General features: G+C 42.4%; 1 protein-coding gene and 1 long non-coding RNA gene across 2 annotated transcripts in view; one reads left to right on the top strand and one right to left on the bottom strand.

Annotated features, from left to right (window-relative positions):
• Nucleotides 1–5,447, top strand: part of GYPC (glycophorin C (Gerbich blood group)) — a 41,021-nt gene extending 35,574 nt beyond the window's left edge. Inside the window, exon 3 of the mRNA XM_048869954.2 lies at nucleotides 910–5,447. Within this exon, the coding sequence (XP_048725911.1) occupies nucleotides 910–1,106 (197 nt within the window). The 3' untranslated portion in view covers nucleotides 1,107–5,447. The remainder of the gene's footprint in view (nucleotides 1–909) is intronic.
• Nucleotides 1–15,203, bottom strand: part of LOC125645038 (uncharacterized) — a 35,131-nt gene that overhangs the window by 16,823 nt on the left and 3,105 nt on the right. The gene's annotated exons all lie outside the window — the stretch shown is intronic.

The following is a 15,203-nucleotide window of genomic DNA, read 5'->3' as shown; positions in this document are numbered from 1 at the left end:
CAACCCTGAGTTTAAGCAGACCAATGCTCAAACCACTGAGCTACCCCTCCCTCCCCAGCATCTCCTTCCTGGCTCTTTGCTGCAGAAAGAGACAGCACAGGGAAGAGCTCTGAAGCGCCAAGGCATGCAGAGTTCCCCATGGCTTGGCTTCATACTCCTGCAGCAGGAACTGCAATGGTACAGGTTCTGTGCAGGGCCTTTTCACATGCACGTTCAGGGTGCCTTTAGGAAGCAGAGTTTCTGGTCTGATAGAGGCATTGCAAGCTATTAGCTAGTCCTGGGGGAGCAAGCATCTACACAGGATTCCTCATCTCCGGCATCTCTTCACCAGTCACTAGAAACTGTCTTTGTTTAATTAGAGCACAGGGATGTGGAAGCTGGTAAATACAGAACAGTGTAAGGACATCAAGGGGTCTGTTCCTACCCCGTGGAACCACCTTAGAAGGTGCCACCTTAGAAACATTCCATGCCTTCAATTCCTCCTGAAGCCACAGAGAGTTGAGAGCATTCAGCATGGTGCACGATCAGAATCACCTGGAAGTAAGTTGAATTAGCACCGGGGTGCTAACCAGCTCACACATTTTTTCCCTTTGGATTGTCTTGTTTCTTCTCAATTTGGGATGAATTTGTTTCTAAGTATTGAATATCAACCGATTCATTTGGAAGCAGTCTGAATTTTTGCATAGATTTCTGCAGTCCTCTTACTCAGGCCTGGATTGCTGAAATTCTGTTTATCAAGATATTTATATAGACCCCCCCCCCCCATCCCTGCCGTGTCTGAGTGTATTATGATGTATTATCCATATACTTCCCCCCTACTGAATACCCCTGGTTCCATTATGTCCCAGGGTAAAATGTAGGCTATATGTTATCGCTCACTAAACAATTCAAATGGTTCTTCCCTGCTAGGTGTCATTGCAGCGGTGGCTATTGTCCTAATTTGCCTGTTGATTGTGATGCTCCGATACATGTACAGGCACAAGGGCACCTACCACACGAATGAAGCAAAGGGAACTGAATTTGCCGAAAGTGCAGATGCTGCTCTGAAAAATGACCCGGCTCTCCAGGAGGCTGTGGATGAGAGCAAAAAGGAATATTTCATCTGAGCGCAAAGGGAATCCACACTGAGACTGTCTGAGTGCTTCTTTCCCCAAGGGAATCAGTCAGAAACACTACATCAACGAAAGCACTAAGATATGGATATTGCAAGGATAGAGGCAAGCATCCTAATTGAAATGCTACTTCCCCCCGCTTCCCATGAAGAACAGAACACCAAATACCTGGCTGTTGATTTTATTAGCCACACAGCTGGTCACAGTTGAATTCAATATCAGGTCAGAAGAAACAAAATCTCAGTCTGAACGATCAACTGATACCAGATAATGAAATCAAATGTCAAACCTTGACATTTGGTCAAAATAGCAGATGCCAATGGAAGACATCCTCTTAGCGTTAATGATGCCTCCTACATCGATATTATACAGAACTACCTGAAAATGCATTTTTTAGTGGTAATAGAACAAGTGTTAAACCAGATAAAAGCTGGGGTTAGTGGAACAAAAATTGGTCTATAGTCCAGAATTCTCCCCCCTCCCTTAAATGTGCACTTTGCCAGGTGTGATTTTTTCCCTTTCTGGCCCTCTTCCTTCCCCACCACCCCGCACTTTGTTTTTAAATCAAGGACATGACACACACAAACCCTATAGGAAAAATATGGAACACTTAAGAGTGAAGTATTTTTATTTTTAGCTAGCTCTGCATGGTGACTTGAGGATTGGAAAGTGTTAGAATTTACAGTATATAGTAGGTAATAACCACTAGACTTAAGAAAATGATCCCAAATAGCTATTAGGCTCCTTTCCTGCATACATAGGTAGGTCAATAGTTATTGGCTAGTGCAGACCTTCTGAAACAAATGCTCTCCACTACTAGATTTGGAATGAGAACTCTGGCCCTGGTGTTTATTTATTTATTTCACATTGGAGAATTCTTTCAAAAACCTGCTGACATTTGGGAGAATGGAGTCAGAATGCGGACATAAATAACAGCTAGAAATGTACCTGTAATGCTACCTTGGAGCAGTTTGTCCATTTGAATCCCATTCTGTCGTATTGATCTTTCTCTCTTTTGTGCCCCTCCCAGCTTTTAAATATATCCTGGTTTTCAGGCAGCCTCGGATACAAAAAATTCCATTGAGCATTGGCTCTTTAAAAAAATAAAATGGACGTGATATGTAAAATGAAATCTCCTGTTCATCACATAAGAATTCACTGTGATGAGTTTATTCACTCCAGCAAGCCCTGTGTCTCACAGAAGCCAACAGGTAGTCCTGGAAATAGGATTAATTGTCCTCTGCACCTGTTTATCACCAGCTAGGTTTATGCCCTTAACTATCCAAAAGGAGGGGATGGGGAATAATAAATAATAAAATGTGCCTTCGATCAACTACCCTGTTTTAAATCAATAGTTTTCTATGTTTTTCCTGTTTAAAAAAATATTATAGAGAGAGACGTCTACAGTTGTGCTTTCACAACTTGGTGGCTTCATCTTCTCCAAAGATCTTCATTTTATGACACTGGGAGCCAGACTGGCTCCTAGAGCCCAGCTTAATACACCAGCGTTGGCCATACAACCACTAGAGGGAGACCAGATCTCCAGGAAAAAATACTTGAGGAATCAAGTAGATTTGGTGAAGGAAGGGGATAGTTTTGTCTCTTTAATTATGTCCTCAAGGCCACTCAGTGCCTACGGGAGCAGGACTTTGCAGTAGGAGAGTCCTAAAGATTGAATGTTGGCTAATGTTGAATCTTTGCTGTATGCTTTTAACCAAAGAAAATCAAAACCTTGCCAACTTACGAAAAGCTTGGGACCAAATTCCACAGACCATTGTACAGCCATATCACATACATCAGCCCACACGATGCGAAAATCCAATAGTCCAGCACTTACACAATTCAAATGTTATGGTGTCATGTACTTGATTTTTGTATTCGCTTTACCATTTTAATCCTTTCACGACCGCTTTTGAAATAGGAATAAACTTGTATGATTGTTTTGGGCAGAGGAAACTGATTAACCTTAGTAGCGGGTGTACACTTCTGTGCCTGGATTGCCAGAAAAGGAGCTGGATGGGGAGGAAAGGGGCATCCTCTTCTTGAATGTGCAGAATTCATGTATCTGCTCTGAAGTTAAATTCTTCATAGACCTAAAAAAATACATAAGCTTATGCCCTGGATAGGCCCAGGAACCCAGTCTGGAAACAATGTAGACATTCCCTACATTGTGTGAGGTGAGAGGAACAACTTGAACTACATCCCGTGTCATACATGAGACCAGGGAACCCCGCCCCCCAAAAAAACCTTCCAGGAGGCCTAGTGGGCCAGGCCCTATTAAGCCTTTTCCTTAAAGTAAACTTCCTGAGTCAACCGTATAGCCCCTTATTTCTACCTTGCATCAATCCGGCCCCACATCAGCCACTAGCTGTGGCTGCAAAGAAGAACTTATTCAATAAAGGTTTGTTTGAAGCCTTTCTAGTGGCTGACTGGAACTGTAGTAAATTCTCATCTGAGCAGCCATCTTCTGGATGGACATACAGCAGAAATGAAGTGGTGGTGGGAGGTCCATTGAGGTTGCAAGGAACAAATCGTTTTTCAAGGCTTGGGATTGTTACTAAGCTACTAAGGAACCATGGGATACCTGAACAGCTGCACAAGGTACACCAGGCTGTGTTTTTATTTGTTATGGGGGTGGATGGACCAAGCCAAACAAGCCTGAGAGTCATCTCCAGTTGTGGGGCTGATGGCCATCAGGTAACTGTTAGTCATAAAGGAGTGGTGTAAATTGGCTTCAATGGAGTTATACTGATTTACATCAGTTGGGAATCTGGCTCAGTATGTGACTATTTAGGACCCCAAATCTGAAATGACTGCAACTACTGCCTTTGGCTATGGCCCTCCTTAGTAGGTTACTTCATTTCTGTATGCCATTTTCCCCATATTCATGCAGCCAGCTGAACAATCCAAGTGTACAATAACTACATCATCTACCCATCACCAATAAGCCTTTTAGAATATTTTAGAAAAGTAACTTTGGTGCTAGTTATGTTTTCAGTTGTTGTTTTTTTAACTGTTTTTTTCAAGTTCAGAGGCTTTGACTCACGCACCCAGAACAGAGAGCAGAGCAGGGATCTGAGGGGTTTTTGTGTTTGACTTTGTAGGAATCAAAGATTGCTTTGTAAAGAAAGAGCAACATTTAACAGTATCATGAGACTGGCAGAGCTCTAAAGGCCCAATCGCTCATCCTCTACCCACACAATACTCCCACTGTCTTCAATCAGTTTGGCCTTAAATCAGTGCATTACAAAATTCTCATAACTTTTTGGGCTAATTTGCAAAACTTCCCTCTCTGTAAGCCGCATGCTGTGCTAAACAGAACACAGTTTGCAATACAGAGGTGCCTCGGCGGGTGGCTGTAACTTTGGATCAAAAAGAGCTGATAGATTTTTTAAAACAGCACTAAAAAAGTTTTCAGTTAGTTACTCACTCCCATTACTCTGTAGCCACCAACTCAGGAAATAGGACACATTTTGTATGAGCGAATGCCAACTATACATTTGGTACAGAGCTGGGTGGGAATTTTTTGACAAAACTGTTTTCTGTCATAAAATGCCACTTTGTCAAAACAAACTTTTTGTGGGAAAGGGTTGATTTTGACAAAAAACTTTTGTTAGGAAGTTTTCTCGGGTCCAGGATAGAGTTTCTGGTCCAAAACCAGAAACACTCCAGAATATTCTGCTGCTTGAATTCACCTGGGTCCAAGTCCTTACTCCAAATCAGTCAGAGCACAGTTCTGAGTCTCACACACCTGAGCTGAGTAATTAAGCCACTAGGCTATTCTGGGGCAGGGTAATCTAGCTCTCTTTCTTCTGGGTTCCACCCTCCCACCAAAAAAAAAAAAAAAATTAAAACAAAACGATCAAAAAACAGTCTTGGTTTCATCCCAGTGCAGAATGGGAAATTTTTAGAAATCTCAAAAATTTCCACAGGATAGGAAAGCCATTTCATGCCCAGCTCTAATCTGGTACAGATGCTCCTGGTATAGTGCTCTGTAATAACCGACAGCCATTGGTCCACCAGGGACCACTTTGTACATAATGCCTCTGTTCCAAAGCACCAGTCGGATTTTCAGTGCCTTTGAAACTTTGTATCAAATCCTCAACTATTCGCTATTTTTCAAACTGATGCCGTTGTGGATGCATTAAGGCTTTTTAAAAATAAGATAATCGCTAGTGTTAAGAAACGAGGCTGATAACTTAATTAGAAAAACGTGTCTGGAAAGATTCCTGTTGATGTCAGTGGGCTTTAGATTGTGGGCCCTGGAGATTTAAACATGTCTCATTGAAACACTGTGTTGTTTGTGAAGAAAAATAAAGCCATTTTCAAAATCCATCCTCAAGTCTAGATTAAAGTGAGTTACGTGGACACCTGTTGCTCTACTGGATTTACATGGTACCAACACCTGAGCTTATGCTAGTGTTTAGTCTAGGGCTGTGCAAACATTATAGGTGCTTAGCTATAATGGTGTAACCCCATTACCAGCGGTGGTGTTACACCGGTGCTACTGAGAACAGAATTTGGCCCATTCAGTCCCAGTAGCGGCCCTGCCTTCCACTGTTGATGGGAATGCTTACCTAAGCATTCCCAGATGCCAACCACTATCGGTGCCAATGTGGGACCATCTGCCAGCATTTTGGCACTGAAGCTGTGCCTTACCCTTTCGTTACATAGTTAGTGTTCCCAGCACCTTGGCCCACTTTCATCAGTGAAGGTGAGGGAGTAACAACCGAGATGAATGCATCCCATTCTCTTTCTAGGCAGTTGGTCAATTTCTGCCAGATCTCCTGCCCCATGCAATTCTATTGACTTCAGGGACAGTATTGTCAATCTGGCCAAATAGACACGCAAGCCCACAGATGCCTTCTGAGGCAAAATTATTAGGAGTAGAATGCAAAGCAAACTGTCTCCAACCAGGGACAATGCCTGTGATGCTTTTCTGTCCAGTACCTGGGAGCTGGAAGACTCACAAAAGGTTCCAGAATCCAGGTCTTAATAGCTGCAGTACTAAAAGACAGCAGAGCTGCCTCAGGACAGACAAAGGAAGAGCTTCATCTCTAACCTGTTTTGACTCATAAAATGACTGAATGGCACTGTTGTGTCTATTTATCCCTACCCAATTTCCATTGTAACCAGCCTCCTGTGTAGAAGGGCACCATTGTGTTATTGGGCCACCTTTCAGGCATTTTCTTCACTGCTTTATCTAGTTTCAAGTGAACATGGCAAATTATACTTAGGGTCAGACTGGTCTGTGGTGCTGGCCACGCTGGATACAGGACACTGGACCAGACAACTCAGAGACAGTATGGCAATTCCTATGTTCCAGATGGGCTTAGGGTGTAATGTTATGGGTTCAGTGACAAAGTTGTTGGGTTCTTGCATAGTCTTGAGGTTCTATGGCTTGTGTTATAAAGGAGGTTAGACTAGATGAAAAACAGTCCCTCCTTGACAGAACAAGGAGTAGTGGTCTCAAGTTACAGTGCGGGAGGTCTAGGTTGGATATTAGGAAAAACTTTTTCACTACGAGGGTGGTGGAGCACTGGAATGCGTTACCTAAGAAGGTGGTGGAATCTCCTTCCTTAGGAGGTTTTTAAGGCCCGGGTTGACAAAGCCCTAGATGGGATGATTTAGTTGGGGTTGGTCCTGCTTTGAGCCGGGGGCTGGGCTAGATGACCTCCTGAGGTCCCTTCCAACCCTGATATTCTATTATTCTGGCCTCAAAAATCTATACATTTAAATCCACAATTATTCTACCAATTTCAACAGTTACTTTGGGATTACACCAGAGTAACCAGAGCAGAACTTGGTCTGTGGCATAAACAAAGCTGGAAAGCCTTCGTATTGTAGATTCAGAAATAATGCTCACTGGATCCTGCTTGTGCTTCTCCATGTGAGATAACTGTGAATTGCTTGTCAGAGTCACTTAATCACACTTATCCTATTAGCTATATTTTTTATCATAGTGGAGCAAAAACCGCAAGCTTGCCAAAAGCTAGAGATCAGTCATAGCTTAAATGCCACCCTGCCATTCACATTAGAAAAAGAAAACCTGCTGCTGCTTAGATCTTTTCATCTTTCATTACAGACCCTAAATTTGATTTTTGTGCAATTTAGCTCTGTTTTAATGGTATATCTGCAAGCGTCTCTGGGACCAACCCTGCAGCCTGCCACTCTCGATTAGGCTGTGTATTTTTATGGCAACATACAGAAACATCTGGCCACATTTGCTCTCACTCACTCCTGATTTACACAGCTTGGAACTCCATTAACTTCAGGGTCTCCACTGACTTAGTGGAGTTCCTCTGAATTTACCAGTGGTTAAAATAGATTTTAAAACGGAGGGGGAACCAGCCAAGAAGGAGCTCTCTCTATACTGACTGTACCAAGCCAGGGATATGGCCTATTGTCTTCTTGCTGGTACCAAGCATCCAAGATACCTGTGCATATCCCAGACTGCTGAATGAGATCAACGAGGAAGCAGATGAACGTCCAACCTTATGAAGCTTTCTTCATTCAGAAGCCTTGACCTCTGGAGTGTTAACTAAATGCATGACCGCGGAACATGTAGGCAAACATTGCCTAGATAGTCTTGAATGGCTGGCACAAATATTATATTTTTTCCCAACACACCTCCCCCTCCTTCAAAACAAACTGCAAAGAATAAATAAATAACTAAGGGCCCAGATCCTCAGCGGGTGTAAATCAGCATTGCTCCAATGACTTCTGTAGACTTGCGTTCATTTACACGTGCTGAGGATCTTGCTCAATAATGTCAAAGTCTTATAAAACAAAGGATGATAAATCACCTTTCTGTCTTTCTTCAGGGCTGGTGCTAGGACCTATCACCATAGTATCTAAGGTTTTGTTGTCACTGCATTGTTAGCTCAAGTTATAACTCAAGTTTTGCCCCTTAACCAACTCCTGTCCACACACACAAACCTCTAGCTTGAGTTAAATGGTGCTTTAAACCGGAGCTAGCTGGCCCATCCGGCAGGATGGATTGCCCCTTGAGTGCTGCCGCTGATGAGGTGGGAATGCAGCATCTTGATTTACAACTACTCATCAGTTGCCAGTCCAATCACTCTGTGCCACTAATCCAAGCCCTCCGCCTGTTTTCAGTGTTGTTTCCCAATGTGGTAACTCCTTCGCGCTAGTCTAGTGCAGGTGGAATAACTTGAGGGCAATAACGAGCTGATAATTGCCGTGAAGACAAGCCCTCCGAGCTGAACTAGGTATATATGCAGAACCATATGTTCCGAAATGCACTCCTAAGCCTATATCCCCCCTCACAGGAGAGCTCAGTCACTGAAAATAGACATTCAATTTATTTACCTGCAGGAAAATCTAGCGAAGTGGGTTTACACACTGAAAAACAAACAGCTATGTGAATCCCAGCTAGCCCACGGGAATAAGCAGCTCTGTGTTCAGTTAGCATGAACCCATCACCTTTCACCCATAGCAATAAGATTTCATTAGTGCTGTGTGTTTCCAACAGAGCGTGTTGCAGACCGTAAGCGGGAATTGTTATCGTATTAAAAACGAGAGTTAAGGGCCCAGTCCTGCAACTCTTCCAGGTTCCCGTTGACTTCAATATTAATTTGCATGGATGGAAACTATGGGAAGCTGAGAGCAATGACTACAAATTGACAGGAAACCCAGACAATTGATAAGAAAAGCTAAAGGTATCAATGAAAAAAAAAATCTATGGCCAGTAGGGTTAGGGACAATGAAAAATAATTCTTTAATCATATTAGGAGCAAATGAAATCCAAACAATGCTGTAGGTCCAATACTAGTTAAGGACAGTAAGAGTGTCAATCATGATGGAGAAAAGGAAGAACTATTCCTATTATATTTCTGTTCCGTATTTGAAAAGAAGCAGAATGATATATTCATGTCTTATAGTGATAGGGAAATACTTTCTATTCCATTAATATCTAGGGAGGATGTTAACCAGCAACTACTCAAATTAAATATTTTTAAAAATCGGCAGGACCAAGTAACTTGCACCCAAGACAATTAACAGAATTGGCCAAGAAACTCTGGGAACACTCAGGAAGTTCAATAAAACTGGAAAAAGTTAATGTTATGCCAATATTTAGAAGGAGTAAAGAGGATGACTTGGTAACTATAGGCTGGTTAGCATGACACCAAACATAGACAAAATGCTGATATGGGATGTAATCAGTAAAGAATTAAAAGTGTAGCATAATTAATGCCAGTCAAGATGGTTTTATGCGAAAAAAAAGTCTTGTCAAGCAAATAATCCTGTGTTTTGATAACATTACAAGTTTTATTGATGAAGGTAACTTTGATGACATAATATACTTTGACTTCTGCCACGCATTTGCCCTCATCCCATATGGCATTCTGTTTTAAAAAAATAGCACTATACAAAATTATTGTAGCCTACATTAAATGGACTAAAAACTAGTTTGGCGGATAGATTGCAAAAAATAATTGTAAATGGGGAATCATCATTCTCTGGGGGTGTTTCTAGTGAAGTCCCAGAGGGATCCGTCCCTGGGCAGAATTTCACCCATTGTGTTTATTATTCTTGGGGAAGTGAATTATAGTCCTTATATATCTCAGTAAGAATACACTAAAACAAAGGATAAACCTTTATAACGACTCAGCACTCAGGACATTTTAGTGTTTTCTTTCATTGTTCTTTTTTGTTTCAAGAATATATATCTGCCGGCAAGGGTTTAAAGTGGTATTTAAATAAATGTTTGCAATTCAAACCTACTTTAACCTGACAAAGACGATCATAGAACAATCAGAGTTCACTGATATATGCCTCTACTTCATGGCTATCTCTGATACTTATGTTAAGGTAGACTATTATGTTTTTAGTCAACAAAGCTACTAATCAACTGCTGGTATTAATCTACTATACTTTGAATGGGGAAAAGAAATTTAAAACAAAGTATACTTTTTAAATAAAATTGTCACTTTCTGTATCTAAGGAGTGTCTTTCCCCATTTTTGTTCTCTTTTTATTATATATCTGCAACTCTTTGGGGAAGAATGAGTTTGTTGCTAAAGCAGAATTGTCAATTATGTTGTTTTCTTATGAGTGCAAGTCCAAGTAAGAAACTCAAGTTAAGACAGCCTTCCTCTTTAATCAGGTGAGCAAACTCAAGAGGCAGAATGCTGGGGAGCAAGGTGGTGTACTGATAGAAGCTTTTAGGCCAACGCAGGATTCAATCTTCAAATCAGAAATCAACTCATAATGCCAAGAGAAAGAACACAACCTTTCTGATGTCTTCACTGTGGATATTCATGCTGGTATATTTAATAGACCTCAGGTATTCTGAAAAAGTTTGTGCAGGGACTCCAACCGAGACAGGCTTATAAAATGTGACTGACTGATTATCCGTGGTGGACAGCATGCCATCCACTTAAACCATACCAAGTCTGAAGGTGTCTGCTTTGTTCTTTCTGCCTTATTTAAAATATCAAGGTGAATTTACAATATCCCTAAGTAAAGGCTAATAGGAGGATGCATCTGTAATAAGACATACTGTAGCTTTTTTTGTGCAAGTCTTCTTTAATAGGTGGCTTAATCCAGCGACTATTGGGGTTAATGGAAAGACTCCTGTGGAATCTAACAGGGTACTTTCTTCATCTTCCCCTCGTTAATCCCATCAAATGTGGTCTGCTCTTTGAGTCTCTCTCTCTCTCTCCAAAGTGCACTGTTCAATACCATATCCTCTATCACCCCGGATGCTAACGTCATCCTTTATAACATCTGTGACAAAGCTCTGTCCTTGCCTCCGTGGGTCCTGCGCTTCCTAGCGGATTTCGCTAGCCTCAGAGGCTCACTGTGACCCTCCACGTAACCATTCTCCCTGCCTTCTGGAAAGTTCTTAATTGGCCCCAGGTGTCTTAATTGACCTGGAGCAGCTGCCAATTCACTTATCCTGGTACCAGGGATTTGTTTAGCCTGGAGCTAATATATCTATCTCCCACTACTTTTCTATAGCCATCTGGCCTTGCCCCATCACACATCCCACAACTTCTTCTTGGGTCAGCCTCTTTATCTTTTTCCTTCAGTCTTAATCTTCTGGACTCCCTTTCACACGCAGTTTTCAGGACTGCACTTCGCATGACCAAACCACCAGAGCCTGGATACCCTCATTTTTTGCATTTATGGGTGTTCTTGGGAGTACGTCTCAAACATACATTTTCCTCACATGGTCTTTCTTGCTTACCCAACACACCCAACTCAACATTGGCATTTCTGTGGAAAAGATCGTTTGCTCATCTTTCTTCTTTGTTGCCCATCACACAAGGTCAGACATTAAAACTGGACAGACCCCCATTTTATAGACGTTCCTTTTTCAGTCTGACTGCTATTTTCCTGTCCTATACTACACCACTTCTCTCTCTCTCTCTCTCATATATATATATTTATTTATTTGAGCCAGGTATGTTTTAATCTTAGCTCTAATTTCATCCTCCATTTCCCCAAATTCTGGTACCCAGATACTTGAAACTGCATTTTTGATAGTCTGCCCATCTAGTTTCCTTCAGGGTTCACATTATTGACATTACATACCATATGTTCTGTTTGCCCTCTGCTTATTTTGAACCCGTGTTTCTCCAACGCATTGCTCCATGGGATACATTAATTGGGCCAAATTATAGCCCTTCAGAGGCACAACTGTGCTGGGTAAGGTGGAGAAGTCGCGCTCCATGGGCTGTGGTATCTGAAAAAGCTGTGTGTCAATAAGTTGTACCATGCCTGGAATCAGTGGGGAAGGTCTGATGATGCTATCTCCATCCAGACATTCATCCCCATGCAGTGCCCACCAAGTGCAGGACTGGTAGAGTGCAAGAACAGTGTTCCCACCAAAGAGTGGCCATTGGATGCTCCCTTGATGTGCAAGCCTAGTATGCAAATCAGGCCGTGCCTACCCATGGGTGTTCCTGCCCATAGGGCTGAAGTATATCACTCATCTTTATGGTACCTAATTTACACCTGGAGATGCACTAGCAGCCAAATTCTGTGTTGACCTGTACTGAAATCAGAGAGGCTGCAGGGAGAGTAAGTCAAAACAGAGTCTTGTGTTGTGTTGGCCCCTTGTTTGTGGCTTTTGTGCCAGGAACTGTATAAAAGGTCCATTGGACCAAATTCATCCCTTTTTTAACCCCATTGATTTTGACAAGCTTACCCCAGGTTTGTACAACAAAGCAGAAGAAAAGTATCAAAAGGAAAGGAACTGAAAACCACTGTTTGCAACAACACTTGGCTCCCGGTAGCAACGGAATTCAACTCTGCAAAATGTATTACTCTCCAAAATAAATGCACACTTCTGGATTTCCCACCAGCCCGGAGCTAATTCGGAAGAGACGTCTAATACATTAATATGATGCACTTCACACTGCTTCTATCACTGGGGCTGGGACAGGGGGCTTAGGATGGAAAGTTCTGGTTGCATTGGATAAGAAAAGGGTCCAGACCTTACAATAAACAACCTGCCTCCAGGACAGCTTTTGATTAATGTTTCTATTTCAGCTAAAAAAACAAAAACAAACCTCCCACAGACGGTCTTGTCGGACCTGGCTGAGTGGAAGTACACTACTTCCTGACGGCTGGATAATGATCAGCAAGATGTAACGGATCTTTCAGCTTTCCAGTATCTTAGAAAGAATCTAATCTCTCAAGGGAATTGCTAGCAGGATCAGTTGGAATCCTTCCCAATTTAACACATGCTGACAAAATGCAACCCAATACCATGCACTGTGTTACCAGGAAACATCATCCTTCCCCCTCTAGCACCGAATAGAGTGATCAATGGCATTTTTACAATGGTCACGTTTAATCCAAATTGCACTTTATATTGTATTTCTATTAAACTACCTCCTGCCACTCTTTACAGTGACAAGATGGGGGAGGTAATGGCTTGTATTGGACCAACGTCTGTTGGTGAAAGAGACAAGCTTCTGAGCTCACACAGAGCTCTTCTTTCGGAAGTTGGTGCAATAAAAGACCCCACCACACCCGCTTTGTCTCTCTAATATCCTGGGACCAACATGGCTACGACAACACAGCAAACAACATTCTTTACAGTGCCTATCTTCTTTTTCTTTTCCATTCATACAATTCTTGTATTATAAACAGAAGTGTGATGCCTGGGGCTTTCCATAGCTTTTTCTAATATTCCCTGAATATTATGTTTAAATACAGTGATGGGCTCAGAAACTCTGCTCAGCTAACATCTATTCAGTCCATCAGCAGCACAGCTTAGTTTCAAACACAGAAAGGGAAGAGTCAAGTAGATTATTATATCTCGCTGCTGACTGGCAAACGGGCAGAGACCACTGTACTGTGAGAGTGACACTCTGGGCTCAAGCAATCTTTTTTTTTTCTTCCCATGTGATGATATCCAGGCACAGAGGCCTGAATGAAGAACAAACGAGCTCAGAGCAAGAGCTTTTACAGTCTGAGCGAAAGGGCTAAATACTCTGGCGAGGAGCCAGTATCAGTCTGTATTGGTCAGGAGCCAAGAGACACTTCATATACACATATACAAATACAAGAGGGTACATGGCAAATCTTTGCCCATCAGAACACAGCTCTCTTAGAAACACTAAGGCAATTTCCTCTGCCAATTAGCAGTGTTAAAATAAGAATGTGAACCTTCTGCTCTCACTTCCTCCCCACAGTGGTGAATTAATTAATAAATAAATATTTTCATTCCAATGAAGCTAGAAAATCATCTTTGTGCGGCTCCACCCAGCTGCATAATGTGCTTGGGAAATTGCATGAACCCAACATAGCCCTTACCCTGCTCAGAGGACGGGGAAAACACCATGGCTGCCTTTGCAGTTACTAGACCTTTGCTAGCCTGTGCTTTATTGTCATGCTGCTTTTCACACCGGTCCCGTCTGCTCAATAAAGCCCTTTGTGATTAAAAGAAGATGCACTTCACGGAGAAGTATAAGAAAAAGTGTGTTGGAGGTGAGCATTTTCCAGCAAAGAGGTTGCCTTAGTGACTCTCCGGGCAAAATCATTATGAAAGGAGCTGCCATTCCCTCTCTGGAGCATTTGCTCCATTCCCCATTGTCTCCCTATAAATCAAAGATTCCTGATTTATAGTAAACAGTATTTCCCATGAGAAAAGCCTCCTAATATTTGTGAATCATACTAGAAATGTAGAAGCAGCACCTTGGCAAGCAGAGAGCGAATGTTTTGATGAGAATGTTTTACAGTGACGTTTTACAGTAAAACGCCCAAACTGTTTCACGCCCGAACTGTAAAACACATGAGATTTTTCACAGCCATGAGCAATGTAGTTAGGTTGACCTAAGTTTAAGAATAGACCCCATAGACCCCATTTACCAAATCAAGTTCATCGCTCTGCAGAGGGGCTATGCGATGGCCAGTCCCTAAGAGTCGTTGAGGTAGGAGGAATCCTCCATAGAAATATTGGATACTCCCAGAAGAGTCCTTAAAGAGGGATTGTGAGCCAAATGGCCCAGGTTCAAAAGGCCAGCCAGGAAGCCACAACTAACAGGGTTAATGACCCCTAGTCTACACTACAAATTTATGTCAGCATAACTACATCATTCAGGGTCGGGGCAAATCCACACCCCTGTGCAACACCTTTACTGATCGAGCTCCCAGTGTAGACAGTGCTATGTCCATGGGAGGGCTTCTCCTGCTGACACAGCTACCACTGCACAGGGAGGTGGAGTACCTCCGCTGATGGGAGAAATTCTTCCATCAACCTAGGAAGCATCTTCACTAAGCACAACTGAGGCACAGCTGCATCGCTATAAGCTTAGACAGGCCCCGAGACGTTGCAAATGCAGGGGCTAGGGATTCTGTCCTAGGACTGAGGCCTTTGTCTACACACAGATTCTGTACAAGTATAACTAGTTCCTACACGAACAGAAAAATGCCTTCTGTCAGTGCAGGTTCATCTACCCGAGGGGGCTATCTGGTTTAGGTTTGCTGGCATAGGTTCCATAGTGCAGACATACTCTGTGAAGACCAAACTGTGGCTCTCAAACATTTTATCCCCACAAGTCTAGAAAATCTCCCCTTTTAAATTTCCCAACTTAGCACTTCTACAGCTAGA

The sequence above is a fragment of the Caretta caretta genome, chromosome 11, assembly GCF_965140235.1.
Source record: "Caretta caretta isolate rCarCar2 chromosome 11, rCarCar1.hap1, whole genome shotgun sequence".
Classification (NCBI taxonomy): Eukaryota; Metazoa; Chordata; order Testudines; family Cheloniidae; genus Caretta; species Caretta caretta.
Note: the sequence above shows the minus strand (reverse complement) of the source record. Positions and strands in the feature narration are given on the sequence as shown.